Source organism: Crinia signifera, chromosome 1 (assembly GCF_055691185.1).
Source record: "Crinia signifera chromosome 1, ASM5569118v1, whole genome shotgun sequence".
NCBI classification, from domain to species: Eukaryota; Metazoa; Chordata; class Amphibia; order Anura; family Myobatrachidae; genus Crinia; species Crinia signifera.
In genome coordinates, this window is record NC_139217.1 from 379,171,464 (window position 1) to 379,192,810 (window position 21,347).

The 21,347-nt window shown below is 39.4% G+C and overlaps 1 protein-coding gene and 1 pseudogene across 2 annotated transcripts in view; both read left to right on the top strand.

The window, feature by feature from the left end:
• Positions 1-10,257, top strand: part of WSCD2 (WSC domain sialate O sulfotransferase 2) — a 273,923-nt gene extending 263,666 nt beyond the window's left edge. For both annotated transcript variants that reach the window (XM_083151445.1, XM_083151446.1), the window contains exon 9: positions 1,461-10,257. In XM_083151445.1, coding sequence (XP_083007571.1) covers positions 1,461-1,813 — 353 coding nt within the window. In that variant the 3' untranslated portion in view covers positions 1,814-10,257. The remainder of the gene's footprint in view (positions 1-1,460) is intronic.
• Positions 2,325-12,983, top strand: LOC146031771 (ropporin-1-like protein pseudogene; annotated as a pseudogene).
• The last annotated feature ends 8,364 nt before the right edge of the window (positions 12,984-21,347 follow it).

Sequence of the window (21,347 nt, forward strand, 5' to 3'; positions counted from 1 at the left end):
CACATATGCATATTACACCTTATCTTGTTTCTTGTGAGGACTGACTATCCCCCTACTGTATCTAAGAAGCTGCTATATATTGGAATACCACTCACACCAGCAATAGTAACCTACAGTAGGTTACACCCCATTTTGTTGGATATACTACAAGTTTCTTCTGATACATAGGCCTCTTTTTATTTATACAGTTCTGGTAGTGGTTTCCTATGACACCAGTTGTCAGATGTTGCTTTCGTTATCTCTATAAATCATGCTTAGCATAACAGCAAATACAGGATGGCGTTCTTCTTCCGCCAGCACTTCACAATTATTATCAGGAGCAACTTCAGTCCCAGAACAATCAACATGTAAATCATTTTCACCTTCATCAGCATCAGAAGGACAGTGATGCTAGATTTACAATTAATGTGCGTTTTGTTGTAGATACTGTTTGTTTATCATGAACTGTGTGTTTCTTCCAATGGATTCTATGGGGCTGAGTCAGTACCACTTGCTAAGCAGCAGTTGTTCGCTGCTTAACGCCGCCAGCTAAGTGACCGCCCACCCCCTGCCACCCCATAAATGCCCCAGGAAGCATGCGAGTATATGTGTACGCTGACACATCCATTTGCATGCGAGCAAATGATTTTTCTCTCGTTCATAAATAAATGTCAGTCTAAACTAACTTTTATTTGGCTCAGAAATGTCTGAGAACAGGGCGGCCGCTGACGTCATGTGACATCAGCCACCTGCACAATGCTACTTCATTTTGCAAGGTATATTACAAGAATTTTCAGCACAAACATTTCACACAGAGTAAAGTTGTGTCTATTCTAAATAGTTTGAATGCTGATGAAGATGCAACAACCTGGCCTATCATTGGTTTATTAACACTGGCATGTGTATTGCTTTATGGTAAAGCTACAGTACACCTTAAGAATATCTTTAGAACCAGCCAACTACTGTATGCACACGTGCAGTCAGTCAATAATTGCTTACATCTGTAAACATTGTACATCTTCGAATTAGACCCTCAGTGTGTTGTCCACACAAGCGACAGCTGCTTAGCTGCCTGACAATGGGGGTGGATGATCTCCTACCGGCTGTACATCCTGACCTACTGATGATTGATGGCTGATGTCACAAGAGGGTGGGGCTTATGCCAGGTGGCCAGAGTAAGGATTTGGCTGATGTACAGCATGGGAGTGACTTTCAATGGGAAGTCTCACCGTGCTAGCACAGTCGAGTCCAAGGGAGTGAAAACACCTCCCCCTGTCAGTGCCTTCCTGCAGTTCTTAGGAAAAATCCACCACTGTTCAGTAAGGTGCTCCAAATTATAGAAAGCGAAGAATTTCAGATTATAAAGTGTATACCCATAAACTAGTTCTCAATAGAGGGATTGTTGTTTCATTTAGATAAATAGCATGTTTTGGCTTTAATATCATATTAGTGAATAACTAATGTCATTCTTTTATTTTCAGAATGGCCGGAATTTGTGAACAACTATGCACCATGGTGGGCTACGCATACCCTAGACTGGCTAAAGTATGGAAAACATGTGTTGGTCATACATTTTGAAGACCTTAAGCAAGACCTATTCTTTCAGCTGAAGAGAATGATAAATCTGCTAGGTCTTCCTGTTTTGGCAGACAGACTTTTGTGTGTTGAAGGTCAAAAAGATGGAAACTTCAAGCGCTCTGGTTTGAGGAAGTTGGAATATGACCCGTACACTGCAGACATGAGAAAAATGATCAGCAACTACATTAGGACAGTAGACACAGCACTGAAGCTAAGAAACCTTAGTGGAGTTCCAGAAGACTATTATCCAAGATGATGACACTGCTCAGCTGAGAATGTCTTTGGGGCCTTAGTTCCCAGCTGATAGCTACTTCCACCCAGTGGGTGGTTTCGAAGACTATTTTTGCTGCTATTAACTGTTAATGTTAATGTATTATGTGCATGAAATAATGGCCAACAAACTGCGCTTCAAAGATCGGGCAAGATATGATACCTGAAGGTCATAAATGTCTGTTTTGACTACTAATTTAATCTGAGTGCAGGCTTCCCTGCATGGTTTTAACAATTGTTTTCCATTATACAGTTGAAAATTCCAAGGGGTAAAAATATAGACAAAAAAAAAAGTTTTTCCTGTCAACCAGTGGCCAGGCTATCATTAGTAACAGCTTGAGTGTTACACATTGTCATAGAGAAAAATGATCACACTGCAGAGTCAAAAAATGTCATGATTTATTAGTGCCTATAAATCAGAGCCCACACACAAGAGATTTCTAAGCATGCAGTATACATGAACAGGGGTGCATCCGTCAGCAGCTTGGTCTTGCAGGATGACCAATGTGTACTCAAGCCTGAACATCATCCTTAACAAGCTCTTTAAAGGCTCTCTACTGGGACAAAAGTCAGCACCGGTTTACATGGCAACAGAGATCAAATATTTTGCAAACACGACACAATATAGAAGAGACCGTAGGTTAGCAAGGCTATCTACACTAGATTCAGAACAATTTAATTTTTTACTTGTCTCTGCTATAGTTACATAGAATAAATAATAATAAATAAATAATAAGTTCAAGTTTATAGTTTAAATGCAGCATGAAACATCAAAACAGATTGGTTTTAATTTGTTTTACATAGAAAGATGGTTTTAGTCCCTTGAAGCACCAAAGTAAAGGAATAAAGAACAAATATATATTAGTTTTTATATTGGTCAATAAAATGCATACATGCCAATACACAGAGATATTTTCTAATGTTTTCTAGTGTCTGTAAATGTGTAAGAAAATTTCCTCTGAAACTGAGCTCTATGGGGTCTCATTGAATAAGTCAAATATATCTGGCAGCCTCAGAGATAACTGCAGAAGAGGCACTCAGGGCCTTATTCAGAGTCTGATGGACAGTATTTATTTCATTTATTACCAGTTTCTTATATAGCGCACACATATTCTGCAGTGCTTAGTTGCAGTTTTATTCCATGGCAACTTATTGAATTAACTTTTCTTAAGAGCATATGTGTCTTTTTGCCCCTTTATTGGGTGAACATTGGACTTGCAACTGATTCTGAGTACAGGACAGAGGCTCAGGGGCTGTTATGAGTGTGTAGATGCGATAATTGAGCATACAAATGCAGCCAGAATATAGTAAAGGCGGTGTTGAGTGAGAATCTGCAAGTTACAATCTTAGAGAAGCTAATATAGCTGCCTAAAGGCATATGATATGAAGTATGTCTGCTTAGTCCCTGGTATAAGATTCAGAGTGTTGATAACATTTAAAACATATAATTTATGCAAATATGGGAAAACGTTACATATAAATGTAACATATCTGCATTGTGTACTGCACTGTTTAGAATTAGAAATAGTACAATGAAGCTACAACACAAGACGTATTTCAGTACATCTGGTACGGGCACATGAACGGGAGGGAAATGCAGTTGTAGACTTGGAATAATGACCAACTGTTTTAAAAAGATGGTTCTGTTTTCATCCAACTCTGAATAAAGCCTTGAATTTAAAAAAAAAAAAAAAACAACAACCACTAAGCAGGTAAAAATAAGTACAATTATGTGATTCAGTTGTGGATTAGTATTTCACTCGTATAGATACAGTCTTGGCATACTTACCTGCTCACCTATCAGTATATGATTGTAAAGCTTTAAGGGAATTAATCAAAGCTTGGGAAGGAAAAAAATGAAGATAAAGTACCAACCAATCAGCTTCTGCTACTTTGCAAATACAGCCTGTACCGTGACTGAAGCTGATTGGTTAAACCTGTATCTGTCTCTGCTATTTAGCTCTCCATGTGTTGCTAAATCAATACCTTTTATTGTACAGTGTTTGTCATGATGAGGGAATATACAGTACAAGTCAGATAAAGGTAAAACCCACTGGATTGAATGGCACAAACAAATTGAAAGGTGCAGAAAAAGGCAAATCAATTTGATCACAATTCCACAGATTTGGCAATTGCAACGTAGCCTGAATTGGCTACTATGATGTCATATCTGTCGTGGCAACCAATCATAATGCTGAGATACCCTACAGCTGGCCTGGAGGGAGCAGGGGTTGGGTAAATGGTTCAGATTTGACTCTCCATTCTGCTAATCTCTAGTAATATTTTAACAAGATTATTATTCTTAAAAGATATCAAAGAAACATTTACTTTACTATCTTACATGTCTCTGTCAACCAATAAAGCACTTTAAATCCAAATTGTATTTATTATTTATATTATTTTTCTTCCCCTAAATATTCACCTTGCAGTATTTGTCCTAAGTGTTGCAGGGCCTGCTTAGTTACACCATAGAGCAGAATGATTTGGCCGTCTTCAGATTTTGCTAAATTATACTGTTAATTATTGAAGATTGCTAAGTTCCTTTCTTTACCATCTACCTGTTTAAAGTATATTATCCTAAGTTGCTATGAAATATTGATTACCCCGTTACATAAGTAAGTATGCAATATAAGTGCTCATGGCACCACTGTAACTAAATTAAATGTGTCACATTTATGTGTTCTCAAATATTTTTGTACTTTGGGATATGGGACTAAAAAATATTTTTGCAGGCATCAAATGCATGTGGTAGGTGATTAAGGAATGCAATCAATTATAGGACAGCTCTAAATTACGATAAAAGCTCTCCTGCACAAATAAAGAGCAAGTTATCCTCCAAGAGGAAATGGTCTTTGCAACTACACCTAGTCTGGGGGTATTTTAAAAACTGTACACTCTCATAGAACTTCAGGACAATGGGAGCCATGTTGAGTTTGATGGAAAGTGTTTTTTGCTGTTTAAATTATTTGACATGTTGACGTGTACAAAGCACTAAGTATCATTTTGTTATATGAACACTCCGATGCATCTTAAGCTAATGAAAAGTGGATTGGGGGAAAGAGTGAATGGGTGTAAAGTATGGCCAAAGTACAATATGGGTTCATTGTTGCAAATGTGATCTGTGAAGTCTGAAAAACAGATGCAAATGGACATGGCATGATGATTAACTTGCAGGTGCAAGAACCCAGTGAACATTTAAATGTTGGTAATGATAAAAAGGACAACATCATAACCAATATTCTGATCCCATCTTGTGACTTCTCCACTTTATCATGCCTCACAATTTGCTTTTTTTGTGGATGCAATTTATGCTATGGCTTAGGCAAAACTTAGTGTGACTACCAAAATGTGCATGTCGGAGTAAGCAGGGCTGTATTAAGACTTGGAACATGAATCTGAAATGCTAGTGATGTCACTGGGAGTGGTATCCTTTGCTTCCCACCCATAGTCTGGCTATGGAAGCAAGACAAGGTGCATGTACTGTAATTGTCTATCCCATAGTAAACTTTAACCCTCCAGTTCTTTTAGAAAAACCTAATTCATCTTTTCGGTATACTGTATAAAATTGTAAATTAACCGTTACAGTTTAACATATTATCTACAACGGGAGGCCCCTTGGAATGCAAAGGATGTGGAGATTCATGTGCGCTAAAGGGCAGTCAATCCAAGTTATCTGTCATGTGATTAATGAAGACCCATCATTGCCATGACATATTGTATTCATGCCATTGAAACAAACTAATATTAGGTGCAGATGCAGAGGTAGAATTTGGTGCTGTCATAGTCTCCATATTAAAAGTTGCACAGGACTTTGGATATGATCTTGGCCAAAGTGGGAGATAGCAAGTGTCTCCAGTTCTGGACTTTTGTTGATATAAAACTGAGACCCAACACATACTGTATCTACTGACCTTATTGACTAATTAAATCCAAGACATGGCAAATGATTACAGTATGTCATCTCATTTCAGAAAGGGATGTGTCCAGCACTGGGCTCTCTGTGGGACAGACCTGATTAGGTCCCCTGTTAGTACCGCATCTGTGGAAGCCAATCTGCTAAAGAAAGAAGGAAACATGGGGATATAAATGGACATTATAAAGAAGGGGAAACCGTAACTACAAAATGCAAATATAAAAAAATGAACCTACAGTAAATTATTCTTGGCCAGAGTGGGTTATATTCTTATTGCATCCTGCTACTGTACGAAAAATGTACTATTACATATATTCTGATATGAAATTATCAAAATCTTAAATGTGCTTCTATGTACTTTTTTTTTGTATTTATATTTACCATTCTAAACACATTGATATATTGGCCCCTAAAATGCTGTTACTATAAAGAATCCCTACCAAGCTAAATTCTACTGAGTGAGTTTAAACAATGTGTGTTATACATTTCACATGTAATATTTTGAATTAAAAGGTTATTTCATGGTTATTTAACCAATTTGTGATACTGTAGCTTGGAATTTACACTGACTATTGAAAGTAAAAACAAGACCCCATAGCTTTTCATTTTTCTGAGCAGGCTTCTGAATAGTTTTTGCAACTGATTGCAAGTCATTACATTGCTGTAGTTCTAAATCCCAATTTATCAAGCTGAAATAACTAGAACATTACAAAGTAATTTGAAAAGACAACTGATTGAAATGCACTTTGAAAATAGTTTTTGTTGTCATCGTGTATGTTTGAGTCAACAGCATATTTACAATGTGTAATATTGTGCAAAAAAGTAGCACTTACCATTCATATTGCACACTTACCAATCATATTGCACTGTTGCCGTCCTTTCCGTTTAGAGAACTGTAAGACAACAAATGACTAACTGTGATCAGCAGATCAATATTGACCACTATCAACACCAGCCCATGCTCAAGAGCACAGCAGTTACCCACAGGAGGCCTGGCATTACACTCCTGGATAGAGCTTAACTTGTAATTGACCTTTTCTGTCAAATCATACAGTATGTTCACTTCATCACATATGAGATATTGAAGATAGATAGCATTGCAAAATTAAAATGTATTACAGAATGTCCCTTTATCGTGTTATAATTAAAGCTCAGTAAGCTATATAGTATGATTTCATTACCTCTTATTACCAAAGGGAAAAGCAGTGCAATATTAAAGTAAATATATTCCTCTAAAAATAATTTTTACTGCAGATGGACACATAGCTGAGAAAGGAATAGCAAATAAAGTCATTACTTTCCATATTGACAGATACCAGTTCCTATTTCGTAGGAGACTTACTGTACGTGTCAGTAGCAGCTTCTGGGTACTTTACTATCTGATTGATAAAAGTGCCTGTTATTACTTAAATGTAGAGATGTGCGCAGGCACTGGTTCTAATTCATCATCATGTTTTGGTTTTGGCAAAACCACCCTCAAGTGTTTTGCTTCAGATTCTGATTTCTGTTTGGTATAAAAAAAACAATTAAAAAATAATCATTCGTATAAATTAATAAAATCATGTAATTTTTGCAATCCAAAACCCAAAATTCAGATTTAGAATCTAAATTCCAAACCACAAGAAGGTTACAAATGGGACTTGGTGGATCTTGACCTGGATTTGGCTTGGTTTGGATCCACAAAATTGGGGTGGATTCGGATTTCTGAAAAATTGCACATCTGTACTTTATGTAGGATACAAGCTCATTTTACTGTGCATAAAATTTTTACTAAACACACATAATCATTTTCTGAGTATTGCTATTTGATAATATTTAGGAGTAAATCCAGTGAGTAAAATGCAGAATTAAAAACCTTACACCAAGTTTGCTTGCAACTACAGTATAAATTAGGCCCACTACAAGGTGATGTATGCTTAAATTTGAACATGAAACAGCATGCAAAGTACCTAAAATGAAACAATATACTGTAGTTAAATACCGTATATACTCGAGTAGGTACTTGTTTAGTTTCACGGCGGCAGCATGGCCTCAGTGAACTTCCGGGTGCGGCGCTCACCAAACTATCTAAAATAAAAGAAATTAACTCTATGCCAACGTAGATAGTTAATACCCCTACTATCCACGTTGGCATAGAGTTGATTTTAGATAGCGTGGCGAGTGCAGCGAGTCACCGAGCCCGCAGCGTGGGCGAGCGAAGCGAGTATAAGTCGACCCGAATATTAGCTGAGGCACCTAATTTTACCACAAAAAACTGGGAATACTTATTTACTCAAGAGGGACCCTCACTTCAGTATAAGCCGAGGGGGGCTTTTTCAGCATAAAAAATGTTCAGAAAAAGTAGGCTTATACTCAAGTATATATGGTAAGCTATATGCCTAGACAGATTGGAAAAGGGGATAGAAAAGGGGAAAGGATACAATATAATTAAATTATAAACCAAGAATAACTGAAAGATGCTTCAATCACTCTGGCAGATGTTGCACATATTTTGGAAATAAATAATTGTCAATATAAATATTTTTTGCTAAAAAACACCGTCATAGAAGTATTAATATTGCGATAGTAAATCTGGACACTGAGTAGCACTGCTTGGTTCTAAATAAAAAAAATATAATTAATTTAGAAAAAAATTCAAACCCATTTTCTTCACCTTTTGATTTCAGTTGTCCCTTAGCTCTGTGATTCTGTATCTAGAAATGTAAGGTAGAACAAGAAACACAGTTAATGCTTTTCAAAGTAATTTCTACTAAATTCATCCTTAAAGAGACTGTACATTATCTAACCCCAAATGCATCTGTCTCTCTCCTTTGTTTTATACCCAGATTACAGTATTTATTGTACATATGCTTATTTGATTTAAGTAGAAGGTAGCTGTGTTGTAAACACAGCCCTATCACCAAAAATACTGTTTAGTACTATTCTAATTCCTTCAGAAAGGCTACATGATACATTCAGGATTTTATAAGAAAAACCACTATTTAAATCGGTGCACAAATAATTTTAAAAGATTGCACAATATTATCACACCTGTAGTCATTATACTTGAATGTAGAATTTATTAGAGAATTAAACAGAATGACCAATACAGGTTGAGCATCCCTTATCCAAATATCCATTATCCAAAGTATTTTTTTTATTTATAAAAACCTACTGGGGACATCTGTAACTGGCACTACTGGGGAAATAACATGAAACTGGCACTAAATATGTGCAAGGACATGATTGCTTGGCATTTAAATTCAGTGTCTGAGATAGTACACAAACTATGTTTCATTTTTAAAACCTTGTTTCATGCACAAATAAAATACATTTCTGTGTATTTCATGTGTTTGATGTGTTTGTACAACATAAATGCAAGATACCTTAAGATACCTCTTTCAAATATAAAAATATTCCAAAATACGGAATAATCCGTTATCCAAAATTCTTCTGGTCCCGAGCATTTTGGATAAGGGATACTTAATCTGTAATAGAATCAAAATAATATTCGAAGATGCTAATGTTGCTCTTCATCTCATGGGGGTGGATTTAAGTGTTTTGCACCCCGGTGTCCACCAGACAGATTTGACTAAGAACTTAAAGTGTAGCTCCTTTAGGACATGCACATCCGCTGCCTCTGACATCACTTTTATGTTGTTGCATTTTTTTGACGGGCTGATAACTAGTTGATTTATATATGAACGTATACATCTTATTCATCCAATGGTTATTTTATCAAACACAGAGTATATAATGACAATTATAACTATATAACTCTATCCTTCATGGCAACTTGAATTTTTGGAAAATATGATACTTTCCAAAAGCACTTAATGGTATTTGAAATTGTATTTCTGAAATAGTCCGATGTAACAGTACACACTTTCACATCTTTTAATTGAATAAAGAAAAATGCTTTGCATCACTGAGTTGATATTCTCCATTGGTTAATCCTCCTATTTCCCAAACATGATATTGTGAGAAATTGCAGAGCTCTTCAGAGCACTTCTCAGAGTTTGATTTATGATATTGATTCATTTCTACTTGATCAGTCCTTGGCTACAGCCACTGCAATCAGAAGAAACCTAGAAATTCTCTAGACATAAAAGCTAAAGCCATAAATTGTAAATAGCCTATTTTATATAGTGATTTCATGTGCGCTTTTAAGGCTTGATAGAATAAGTATATACAACTAGAATTTTAATTCAACACAAAGAAAAGGAACGAAAATAATATAAACAAATCTATTTTTGTAAGATCTAATAATAAATATTGCTACTACACAAAAAGAGGAATGGGCAACAATGAATTGAATGAATGATGATTGTAATAATTTTATATCTTCAATTCTATGTTTAGAAAAGAAGCACTAAATGAAATGTTTATGGTAGCAAATATTTATTGATGTGATTTTTTTTTTTCTAAGGAACACTGGAGATGCTTATTGAATAATTAGCTGGTGTTTTTCTAAGCAATGTTGATTCTTTTTTTCCCAGACAAATTGTTAAAATGTTGAAATAAAGTTTAATCCTAAAGATGTTAATAAATGTTGTATTTATTCTTGCTCTTTATGAAATAACTAGCAACGAAATTGCCCTTGCGGGTCTTACTGCAAGCACTACATTAGAGAATGAATTGTACTGCACCAGTCATTAGGATTGCATTACATTCCTTCCTTCCATTTGTCTATTCCAAATAGATCCAAGTAGATTCTCCCAAAGTGTTGACGGTAATAAAGGCATGTAACAATGAATCCCAGGCAAAACAGCAGGCATAAAGATGTTCAGGGAAGTCTCCTGTCCAGGGTCCCTTGGTCCGGAGTCAAGGGGGGCTCAGTCGAGGATCCTCCTCAGCCGTGGATAAGTGCTACCGGGAAGTCAAGTGTCCATATGCCGATAAAACACGCTTAACGCATTCTGAAGAAGGAACTTGGTTTTCCGAAACGCGTTAAGCGTGTTTTATCGGCATATGGACACTTGACTTCCCTGAACATCTTTATGCCTACTACTACCATCAACACTTTGGGAGAATCTACTTGGATATATTTGGAATATTTGGAATATTGAATCCATCCATTGTATTAAAATCCTGTGCGACATATGACCAGTTGTATATGGTTTGTATATAAAAAACTTTTTTTGCTTATTTGAGGCTATTTACCCTCTGAACCTAGCTACCACTGAGAGCTATCTTTCAGTTCCACTCCATCTTCTGTTGCATTTGTCTTTCTGAGTAGTTGGAGGTGTATCTACTCTGTGGTTCTGTATGCTAGCAGCACTTTGGTTTTATTGCGCACTCACACAGCTCTAACTATTCCACTCAATGGGGGTTATTCTAGTTCATTCTTTCTGACAAAATCCTTCTTAGATGGACAAAACCATGTGCACTGCAGGTGGGGCAGATGTAACTTGTGCAGAGATAATTAGATATGGGTGGGGTTTTTCTTCAAAGTGAGATCTATATTGCAGTGTAAAATAATGCAGCCAGTATTTTCCCTGCACAGAAACAAAATAACTCACCCAAATCTAATTCTCTCTGCACATGTTACATCTGCCCCCCCTGCAGTGCACATAGTTTTGTCCATCTAAGAAGGATTTTGTCAGAAAGAATGAACTAGAATAAACCCCAATATCTAAATTGCCATGGAGACTGCCAAGATTAATGCAATTCTTGTAGCAGTCTACAGACTCTATCTTGATGAATCCAAGCACTAAACAAACATAGTTCAACTGATTATCAGAAAGTCAGTCCAGAGTCAACTACCATGCCTACCAGAGCCAGCCCCTTTTTAAATAAGCTCTACCTCAGTTATATACTTGTTAGCTTGCAGTAGACCCTTTTTTTTATTTTCCTGAGGTTAACAGTTCCCTTTATAAAGTTGATTAGCTCATATGCCTGATCCTCCACCTTACCAGTATCATTTAGAGCTGGTTTCACACCAAAGGCATGTGGTAAGTCAAGAACTCTGCCACTGTACAGTATAAGTATTAGTTAAGAGAATTTCCTACCTATACTCAAAAATAGTTGTTCTCAATATCAACCCTCAAATGTTCTAAACAGGTCATGTATTGTGGATTTCTGTTTGTGGAGGCAGGTGAAATAATAACCGATCCAACAAGAAGCTGAGAACCCCTGGTTTAGATGCTGGATTTATTTATGTAAACATAATCATGAATTAATGCTAAAGTCATTGGTTCTAAATAATTTCAACCAATTGAATATGAAGGCATTAATATCTCCCAGTTTAGGGCAAAATTACATTTCATTACCCCCTCACATAAAAAGCTTGCACACCTCGTCTGCATGAGTTAGAAGTACAATCACTACCTACAGTACTGTACAAAACTGTGAAGATCCAGATAAGTCCTCTTAGTAATTCACTGTACATACTTTATTATATCAGTCGTTGTATACATATTTAACACACACAGAAACTCTTATTTACACTTTGTATGAGTCTTACATTATATACCCTAAACCAGTGCTTGAAGTGGGCCGGTATACACCGGTATGGCATACCTGCACTTTTTCGAGCACTGCAGTTTTGTTTTGTTTTTCTTATTGCTGCGCTACCATCCATGACCTCTACCCACCCAAGGGTCGGAACTACTGCCAGTGCAGCCAGTGCAGAAGCATTGATGGGGCCTGCAGCCACATGCAGCTCTGTCCCTGCCTCTGCTCAGCCAGTAGTTCCTGACTCCAGTGAGTGGGAGCTGGGGACCATCCATGCCAAAAGACCTTGTTCTGCACGCAGCAGAATCATGTGCTCCCGGAGCGGCCAGACCTGCTGAAGCAATTCACCAAAACGGGATGTGCTGCAGTGGGCTGCCTCGTATATTGGGAGCTTGTCCCGTGGGGAGATGCTGTCGGTGAAGGATCAGACTAAGAGCCTGGCAGTCACTCAAGAGGACAGACACAGGCCTGACTCTGGGGCTGCTAAGGGTGCTGCACAGGCAGCTGTGTGCCCGGGCTATGTTAAGCCGGGAGGAGCTGGAGGAGACGTGGGGAAGCCTGTGCATGCCCTTGGCACAGCTGCACAGCATCCTGGGGCTGGATGACTTTGAGAGAGAAGTGGATTGCCTGAAATTCCTGGCCCTGGCCTGTAGCACCCTGGGTGGAAGTATCATCGCAGCCCTGAAACACGCTTGTGCCATACTTACCAGATGGCTGTGCTGCCTGCATACCGTTCCAGACGTTCCTATACAAGGACCTGGCCCAAGTGGATGGCAAGATACCAGAGGTGCAGGTGGAAGATGCATGAGGTCTGGCGGCGGTCCGCAGGGGAGCAGATCTCCATAGGCACTGAAGGTACACAGCAATTGATATTGTGGTAAAGGGAACAGTGCAAGGTATGAGGGGTGTGGAGGGGGTTAATTAGGCTCTTCCGCTCCTCCTTGTTTCCCCCACACCACCTTTTCCCTACATTACCCCTCTCCTCTATTTCTCTCTCTAACCATCTAATTCCATTGACAAGTGGGCCCATTAATGTATGTCTTGTTTGATCATAAATGTTCCATCCATTCTCAGCATGCATGTGGTCTCATTTTAAAACAGGTACTCAAAACTCATTTGTAATTGTATAAATACTTGCAGCCTATACGCAAGCAGTAGCGGCACAGGTGCCATGTTTGTGCAAGTACGAGCAGCAACACATCCTATTTTTATGTGCCAGACTATGACAGGCTGTAAACATTAATTTGGGTTAAAACCTTAAGTGATTTGCCAGCAGACAAGCATGGCTAAGTGAGTGATCTGTCACTTCAACAATTACAGTATGTTGCTGAAGAATGAAAATGCAAAAACTTCACCCAAATCTAAGTAGCTGCTTTCTATTTTACATATAGGACCTTATTCTGGTCTGTTAGCATGCCATTCTTGCATTGAACATGCGATTGGGCAGGGTGCGTGTGGCCACAGCGAACAAAATGTTTGCTTGGTGCACGCACTCACCCTTGGGAACGGAGGGTGGGGTAGGTAATAGACAAAACCAAATCAATCATAACACATGTGGACAAACAGAAACAAATCCTGATCCTCTCCAGATAGGTGCAGTGCTCAGCCAAAATACTGTATGTTCCCCATATCTCCCCTGTCCCTGTCCATCACCCTCCCCAGAGTACATGTAGTGTATATCTGTATGTGTTATATATACAGATGTAGCAGGCTTCATCCTTGGCCGGCGCCCGCCAGATCCCTTTCAGGCGGCAGGCTCCGTTGCCACAGAGCACGAGAGCATCATGCGCGCGCGCCCCTGGCGGTAGTCAGCGATAAAATCTGTATTTGTACTGCCACTGTTTACTTGTTTCCTACCTGGTTGTTGCACAGCAATCCAAATCTAATTGTAATACCCCCAATTATGCAATTCTAAGACACCAGGAACCCCAGCATGAAAGGGGTTAACCCGGCCTTAGGGAGAGGCGGGGACAGCCATTGAGTGACAGGCCGGAGCTGCCTTAGATAGGCAGAGACACAGGAACAAAAAGTGGGCAGTGAGGACTGACATGTGTGAGGGGTGCAGAAGAAGAGAGAGAAGGAGCAGCAGGGCCCAACAGCACTACAGAGCCCAGCAGCAGCAGAGCCCAACAGCACTACAAAGCCCTGCAGAGACAGCAGCACTATAGAGCAAAGCAGCACAGACCAAGCAACAGCAACACTCAGCAGCAGCAGAGCCCAGCAGCACTACAGAGCCCACCAGCACATCCCCAGCAGCGCCCACCAGCACATCCCCAGCAGCAGCAACAGTGGTGCCTGATGCACTCAAGCTGCAGTGAGAGGAAGCAGCAGCGTCCATCTGCATGGCAGGTGCAGAACAGTGATCCCAGCTCCACCAACCTTGAGTCTGCCCTTGCGGCATTGAATGTCTCAGTGCCTGTCCCAGTCAGGTATATTCCGCCCGAGCTCCCTGGCCACCTACTCATCCTCACTGAACCGGGACCCCTGGAAACAATACACCCGGGTCTCCCAATTAGTCGCAAGGGTTAAAGTGACCCAGAATCCTCCACTTTAAGTTTAGTTACACTCTCCAGTATTGACTTCAGGGGAAACAGAGGGACCCAGGAAGAAAGTACCCTCCTTCCCGCATGCTCACTTATGTTTTGTTTGTGCCATCCCTTACCCCCCCCCCTGGTGAACCTATTCCAATTGGAACAGAGCCCTTGCCGCACACTGGGCCAGTGTTGCCCCTACACACCATCGACAGGGAGGAGTCATCGTTTAGGCCCCTCTCACTACCCTCACTGGTAAGGAAACACGAGCCACTATAAGGGCCTGGAGGCCTCCTTACCATACTGGGATGTTGACTGGCATCTCATTAACTTAACCCTCCTAGTACACATGACCGTAACCGTTCAACTAAACTGTGATAACTCCCTTGGTTCCCAACCCGTGATCTAAGGATCTATTGCCTAGCGGCCTAATAAGAGAGCCGGCCGACTTACCTTACCCGACTAACCATTGAGGTGATAATTGTTTTTTGTGTTTGTGCTAATGCTATAAAGTGTAAGGTACATTATAGCCTTACTGTGCGTTCAAGCGCGGTGTGCCGGAGTTTGGTAACGGTACTGTAGCGCCTCTAGCATTGGCTTGAGATATTCTGTAAGGGCCCAGTGGGGTCAAGAGTCGAGCAGCACTGCTACGAACCGTTGGGCCGGATTATAGAAGCACAGCCTCTTATACCATTGTAATATTATTGTCGTGTGTACACCCTGCTTGGTGGTGAATTTTTGTGGCATTCTGGTATATTTGTGGTCTGTCTTCCATCCGAAACCTCTCTCTTCCCCGAGAACAAGAACCTACGTGGCCTGAACAGGGATACTACATAATTCCTAGTGTACGCAGGTATACCTGGCCAAATAAAGCTTTTTTTTTTCTTTTCAAACAAATTGTTCAAATGTTGAAATAAAGTTTAATCCTAAAGGTGTTAATACTTGTTGTATTTATTCTCCTTGCTTTTTATTAAATAGCTAGAAAAAAAGATTTCAATTCAATCAAAATTGCCCTTGCAAGTAATTGCACTGCACCAGTCATTAGGATTGCAGTACAGCCCGATAGCAGTGACCAACCTACTGTATGGCAAGACATTTTGTGGAGCTCTCAAACGTACAAAAAGCAGCTGCCTATGATCAAAAAGTTGCTGTTCAGAAAATAAAAAATAACTCACCTTTGCAATGTTATTAAAAGAGTATATTGATCATACCTCCCAACTGTCCCATTTACCGCGGGAACATCCTGGTTTTTGGGGATGCTCCCGTGGCCCGCCTGGGCCCAGCAGTGTCCCGCAGCAGGGAAGGCAGTTGAGAGTCCCCGCTGCCACCCACTTGTCAGTGGGGAATAGACGCTGTTCGCATGCACGCAGCCTCTATTCACCGCAGGCAGAGGGGCAGCAGCGGCAAAATGGGGGCAAAATTTCGGACGTGCTCGAAGGTCCTGCTGGACCACCAATAAAAGTTGGAAGGTATGTATTGATGGTATACCATAGGGGCCATCCAGCACTGGGAGTCTTCACTGTACCCTGCTCCCTCCTAGCTTGATGTGATAAAGCACTCATATACCCTGTGCTGCTCAAACTCCACTCCTGGGCTCCACATTAACAGCTATATGTTTACACTTTATTCATTGAATGTACAATCACACAGTAGGTCTTTATGTCTAATCCTCACTGGTCATATAACATTGTGTTTTTCCATCATTCCAAACGTCTTATAGCAAAAAGTAGTGGATTTTTTTTTTTAACACTGACCTTTGAAAGGTTGTCAGGATTTAAATCAATCTGTTCTGTTCAGCACCCTTCTCTCTGCTCCCGTTTCTGCTTTATCAGCTGAGAAAATCTCTACTTATTTTTCTTAAACCTGTCTTGGCCATAAGGGATCTAGAATACACTGCAGAGCAATGTGCTGCAGCTCCCCAAGCTCTGGTTGGATTAACCTCTTTGTTATTAGAGATACCACAGACTTTAAACTACTTCAAACATTCGGGTTTTTATTATTCTTTTGCCGAGACATTTTAACCTTCAGTAAAACTGTAGGTTACATAAGGTGTGGAAAGAATTCCTATAAATAAACCACAGCAAAGTCTTTCAAGTTTCTACCTACTGTGCTGCAGAGAGAAAGAGCCTGCAAGGAAATGAGGACAGCGCTGCTGCCTGTCAAATTATATGGCTATGCGTATAAAATATGCTCTAAAAAATCCTTCAGCTTTACAATAAACATGTTACTAAATACAACTAATATCTTCTGAATGTGTTATGTTCTTCTATTATTAGAATCAGACATTTTGTAGTGAAGCTAAGTGCTTGACATATTTAATGATATACATTTTCTTTTTTTGTAATGTAATTTGTTGGCAAATAGAGGGGTCCGCCCCCTAGGAACACTTCCCGCTCTTACCTGAGGCCAGGAGCAGGAAAACACCACATCGTGCTAATTGTCACAGTAGCAGCTCAAACCTAAATAGTACAAATCATCTCTGTAGGGGGCTATTGAAAAAAGAATGGGCAGATTGATTTCTGCTGAGCTGCAATACAATTTGGCTCCTGTGTTCAGCAAACAGAGGGGTTTATTGTCTTAGAAAATAAGTTTTAGAAGCCCTTTGTACAAGGATAGCTATGGGTAAAACACTGGTTTTCACATGTATTTATTTATTTATTTAAAGGTTATTTAAGTAGCACACACATATTATTTAGAAATGTACAGAGGTTATATTCATATCAGTATCTGCCTCAGTGGAGCTTATTTATTTATGTACTGTTTCTTTTATAGCGCATCATATTTGGTTGCGCTTTATAATTGGAAACAACAGTGCCGACATGGAGGTAGGAGGGCCCTGCTTGCAAGCTTACAATCTATAGGGATAATAGGGATACATAAGGATAGGATTCCATAGCATGGCAGTCCCACCAGATTACAAGACAGTCGTGATGGGATGCAATTAGATATGACTGCTACTGGAAGTTATGTGGGGGTTCTAGAATATTATAAGCTTGCCTGAAGAGGTGAGTTTTCAGGGAACGCTTGAAAGTTTGGAGGCTAGAGGAGAGTCTTAATGTACGTGGAAGGGCATTCCATAGGGTGGGAGCAGCCCGACAAAAATCCTGCAAGTGTAAGTGGGAGCAAGTAATGAGCGTGGATGAGAGACGCAGATCTTGTGCAGAGTGGAGAGGTCAGGTGGGGATATATTTTGAGATAAGCGAAGAGATTGAAGTTGTTGTAGTCAGAGTAAAGGCTTTATATGTAAGTAGAAGTATTTTATATTGAATGCGGTAATACATATGCAGGCAACCAATGGAGGGACTGACAGAGTGGATCAGCAGACGTTGAACATCTAGCCAGGAATATCAGATTTGCAGCTGCATTCAAAATAGAGTGTAGTGATTAGAGCAGTGGTTCCCAAACTTTTTTGAATCACGGCACCCTAGAGCATCAAAACATTTTGAAGGCACCCCTAGGCCAAATGCTTCTTATCGATAAATTCAGAAAAAAATATTAAATGAAGTGCATTGTGTTTATATGTCACAGTTATCTGGTGAGGGACATGATTTGCTTCTGCTTGTCCACATATATTATGATTGGCAGCCACCAGCACTGGTTTTGCCTGTTACATTGACCATTCATAATATGAATTGATCCTGGTGCAATAACCCAAGTCACCCCTGCAAGTGTCCTGAGGCACCCCAGGGTGCCTAGGCACACAGTTTGGGAACCACTGGGTTAGAGTCTTTTTTTTTAGGAAGACAGTTAAGGAAGCTATTGCTACAGCTGTTGGGGAGGAGCGCAGCATGTGCCTCTCCTGCCCACACCCGTCTCGTTTCCCCCTGCTGTCTGTCTCCTCCTCTGCCACTGCAGTTGACCCCACTGCCGCTTCCCTTAGGGGTGAAGGAGAGAGCATCGTGTGTCTCTCCTTCTCCTCACTGTGTCCCTGTGACTGGGCCTCACAGGCCAGCTCCTGATTGGCTGACGGCCCGCAAACTCTTATTGGCTCGCGGCCTGACAGCCAATCAGGAGCAGGCTCATGAGCTCTGATTCGCTGATGTCCATGTCACAGGGACAGAGTGAGGGGAAGAAGAGAGGCGCGATTCGCTCCCCTCCGAGGAGGAGCAGTGCCAGGGTCAGCGGTGGCGGAGGAGACAGACAGCATGGCAGGCCACAGAGGTCCCAGAAAGCCGTTCCAGGTGAAGACATTTTGCAAAAGAGCTTCAGGAACAGGATATAATTAAAATAATAATAATAATTATTATTATTATTAGCAAACTGAAATCAACAGTTTCTGGCATTCCTTATTCTACGTAAACAAAGCACCTAAAACGAAAAAATTATATTAATATTGTATTATTTATAGCACAATGTTTGTACATACAGAAGAGAAGTTTTAAAGTTACATTATACGTGTTGTTAAGACACTAATTATATGTGCCACTGGGAAACCTATATCCATATCAGAATCAGATACAAAGATTAAAAAGATAAAAATGATGATGATAATATAATAATAGTAATAATAATAATAATTATTATTATTATTATTAGCAAAATTAAATCATCAGCGTTTTTGGCATTCTATATTCTAAATAAAGCAATAAACGCATTAAATGCAACACATATAATATTGTACTTTATACAGCACAATGATTCATATTGTACATACACAAGAGAAGCTTGTAAGTTACATTATGCATCTTGTTAAGACACGTATTATATGTCACTATAAAACCTAAATCCATATCAGAATCAGATGCAAAGATTAAAAAATTATAATAATAATAATAATAATAATAATAATAATAACAATAACAATATCAATAATAATAATAATTATTAATATTTTTATTATTATTATTGTTATTATTATTGTTATTATTATTATTAATAATTAGTGTTCAGATAAAAAGTGAGCTTTGATTTGTAGGAGAAAACTGGTTTGCCTGGAGGAAACCAGCATCAACAGAAGTAGGACATACAAACTCCCCACATATAGGCCTTAGTGGGAAGGAAACCCAAGGCCTCTTAATTGTGAGACAGTAATGCTAACCACTACACCAATGTTGCTGCCCATATTTGTTTATATAAAAGTTTAATCCCAGAAGCAATCAACACCCATTCATTAAAAATTGACAAGAATGATATATTAGTCAAATTGTCATTAAAGCCATTAATTCCTTTAAATAGTTACATTGGGTGTGTTTTAAAATCAATGCAACAGACTATAAAATAAATATATTTTTATTTACCATTTTTCCTGAATTTATTTCTCAAGATTACTATTAATGACTCATAATTCTGCACAGAGCCATTGAGCAGAGAGGCTCTTGCACAACTCTCTGAGCTCAGTGTTCACTTCACAAACCTCCCACTCTTGTTTCCTCCTACAAACCTCCCAAACCTCCCACTCTTGTGTTGAGTCCTGTGAATAGCCATCACACTGTATGCCTCTTCAGATATTATTTTTTAAAGCAGATAATGATTTCTAAGAGGACAGCTAAGATAGATGCATTTTGAAAAGGTCATTGGCATTGAGAGGGACCTGGGTTCTGAACCCCCCCTACGTTGCAGGAAGCCAGACAGTGAGGTGAGAGATAGAGAGGGAGTATGTGTAATAATATCAATAGCAGCAATTTAATCTGTGATAGTTCGATTGTCTGTTTTTATTTTTTACATTAAATTTTTATTGTGAATTTTTCCAGAAGGTAACTGGGGGGGTACAGAAGGAAAGAAGGGAGGGTGGGGGACAAAAGAAAACAGTAAATAATAAATAAATAATAATTGTCTCACAGATCACATCAGTTCAGAATAATGCACTAAAAGAACAGTCATCAGTGCATCTGTATAAAACAATAGATCTTCACAATACCGATTAGCATTTACCTATTGAGAACTTAGTACAGATAAATCAGGAGGACTGTTGTGTATAGTCGAGCAGACCATTTTTTCATTATAAAGCGACCAGCCAAGCCTTTTCATAACTATTGATTTTGGGGAAGAAGAGTACTTGGCATCAGCAGTCTTGTAGATAAAATGACTGTGTACCTTATTCCGGATAGCCTCTAAGGATGGTAGAGTATCAGATTTCCACAATTTAGCAATAATAGTCTTGGTGGCTATAAGGACATGTCCCAAAATATACCTGTCAGCCGCTGAGAAATGTATTGGCAAAATATGGAGCAACGCAAGAGCTGGGTCAGGGAGAAGGGTTGGTTTAATATTAAACTCATTAACTGAAATACTTCCCCCCAGAGAGGCCGCAGGCATGGGCACGCCCAAAATATGTGGAAAATATCCCCAATGTTACCACATTTTCTCCAACAGGAGTTAGGGGACGATGGCCAAATCTTATGCAACCTGGCTGGGGTGAAGTAGGCCCTATGGATAAGCTTGAAAAACATTTCAGAATGACTTATACAACGAGATGTCTTGAAACAAGATCTAAAGATGTTCTCCCTATCTTCCTCATTGAGAGATCTATTCAAGTCTCTCTCATAGGGATTGTGATTTTAGTTTATACCTTACATTGATAGAGAGTAAGTGGGAGTACCACCACAACATGCCACCTTTATGTGAATAAGCGCTCACCCTAGCTTTAAGAAAGGCGGGGAAAGCTGTTTTTTTTATTAGATGTAGTTAGATGCGATTGTAGC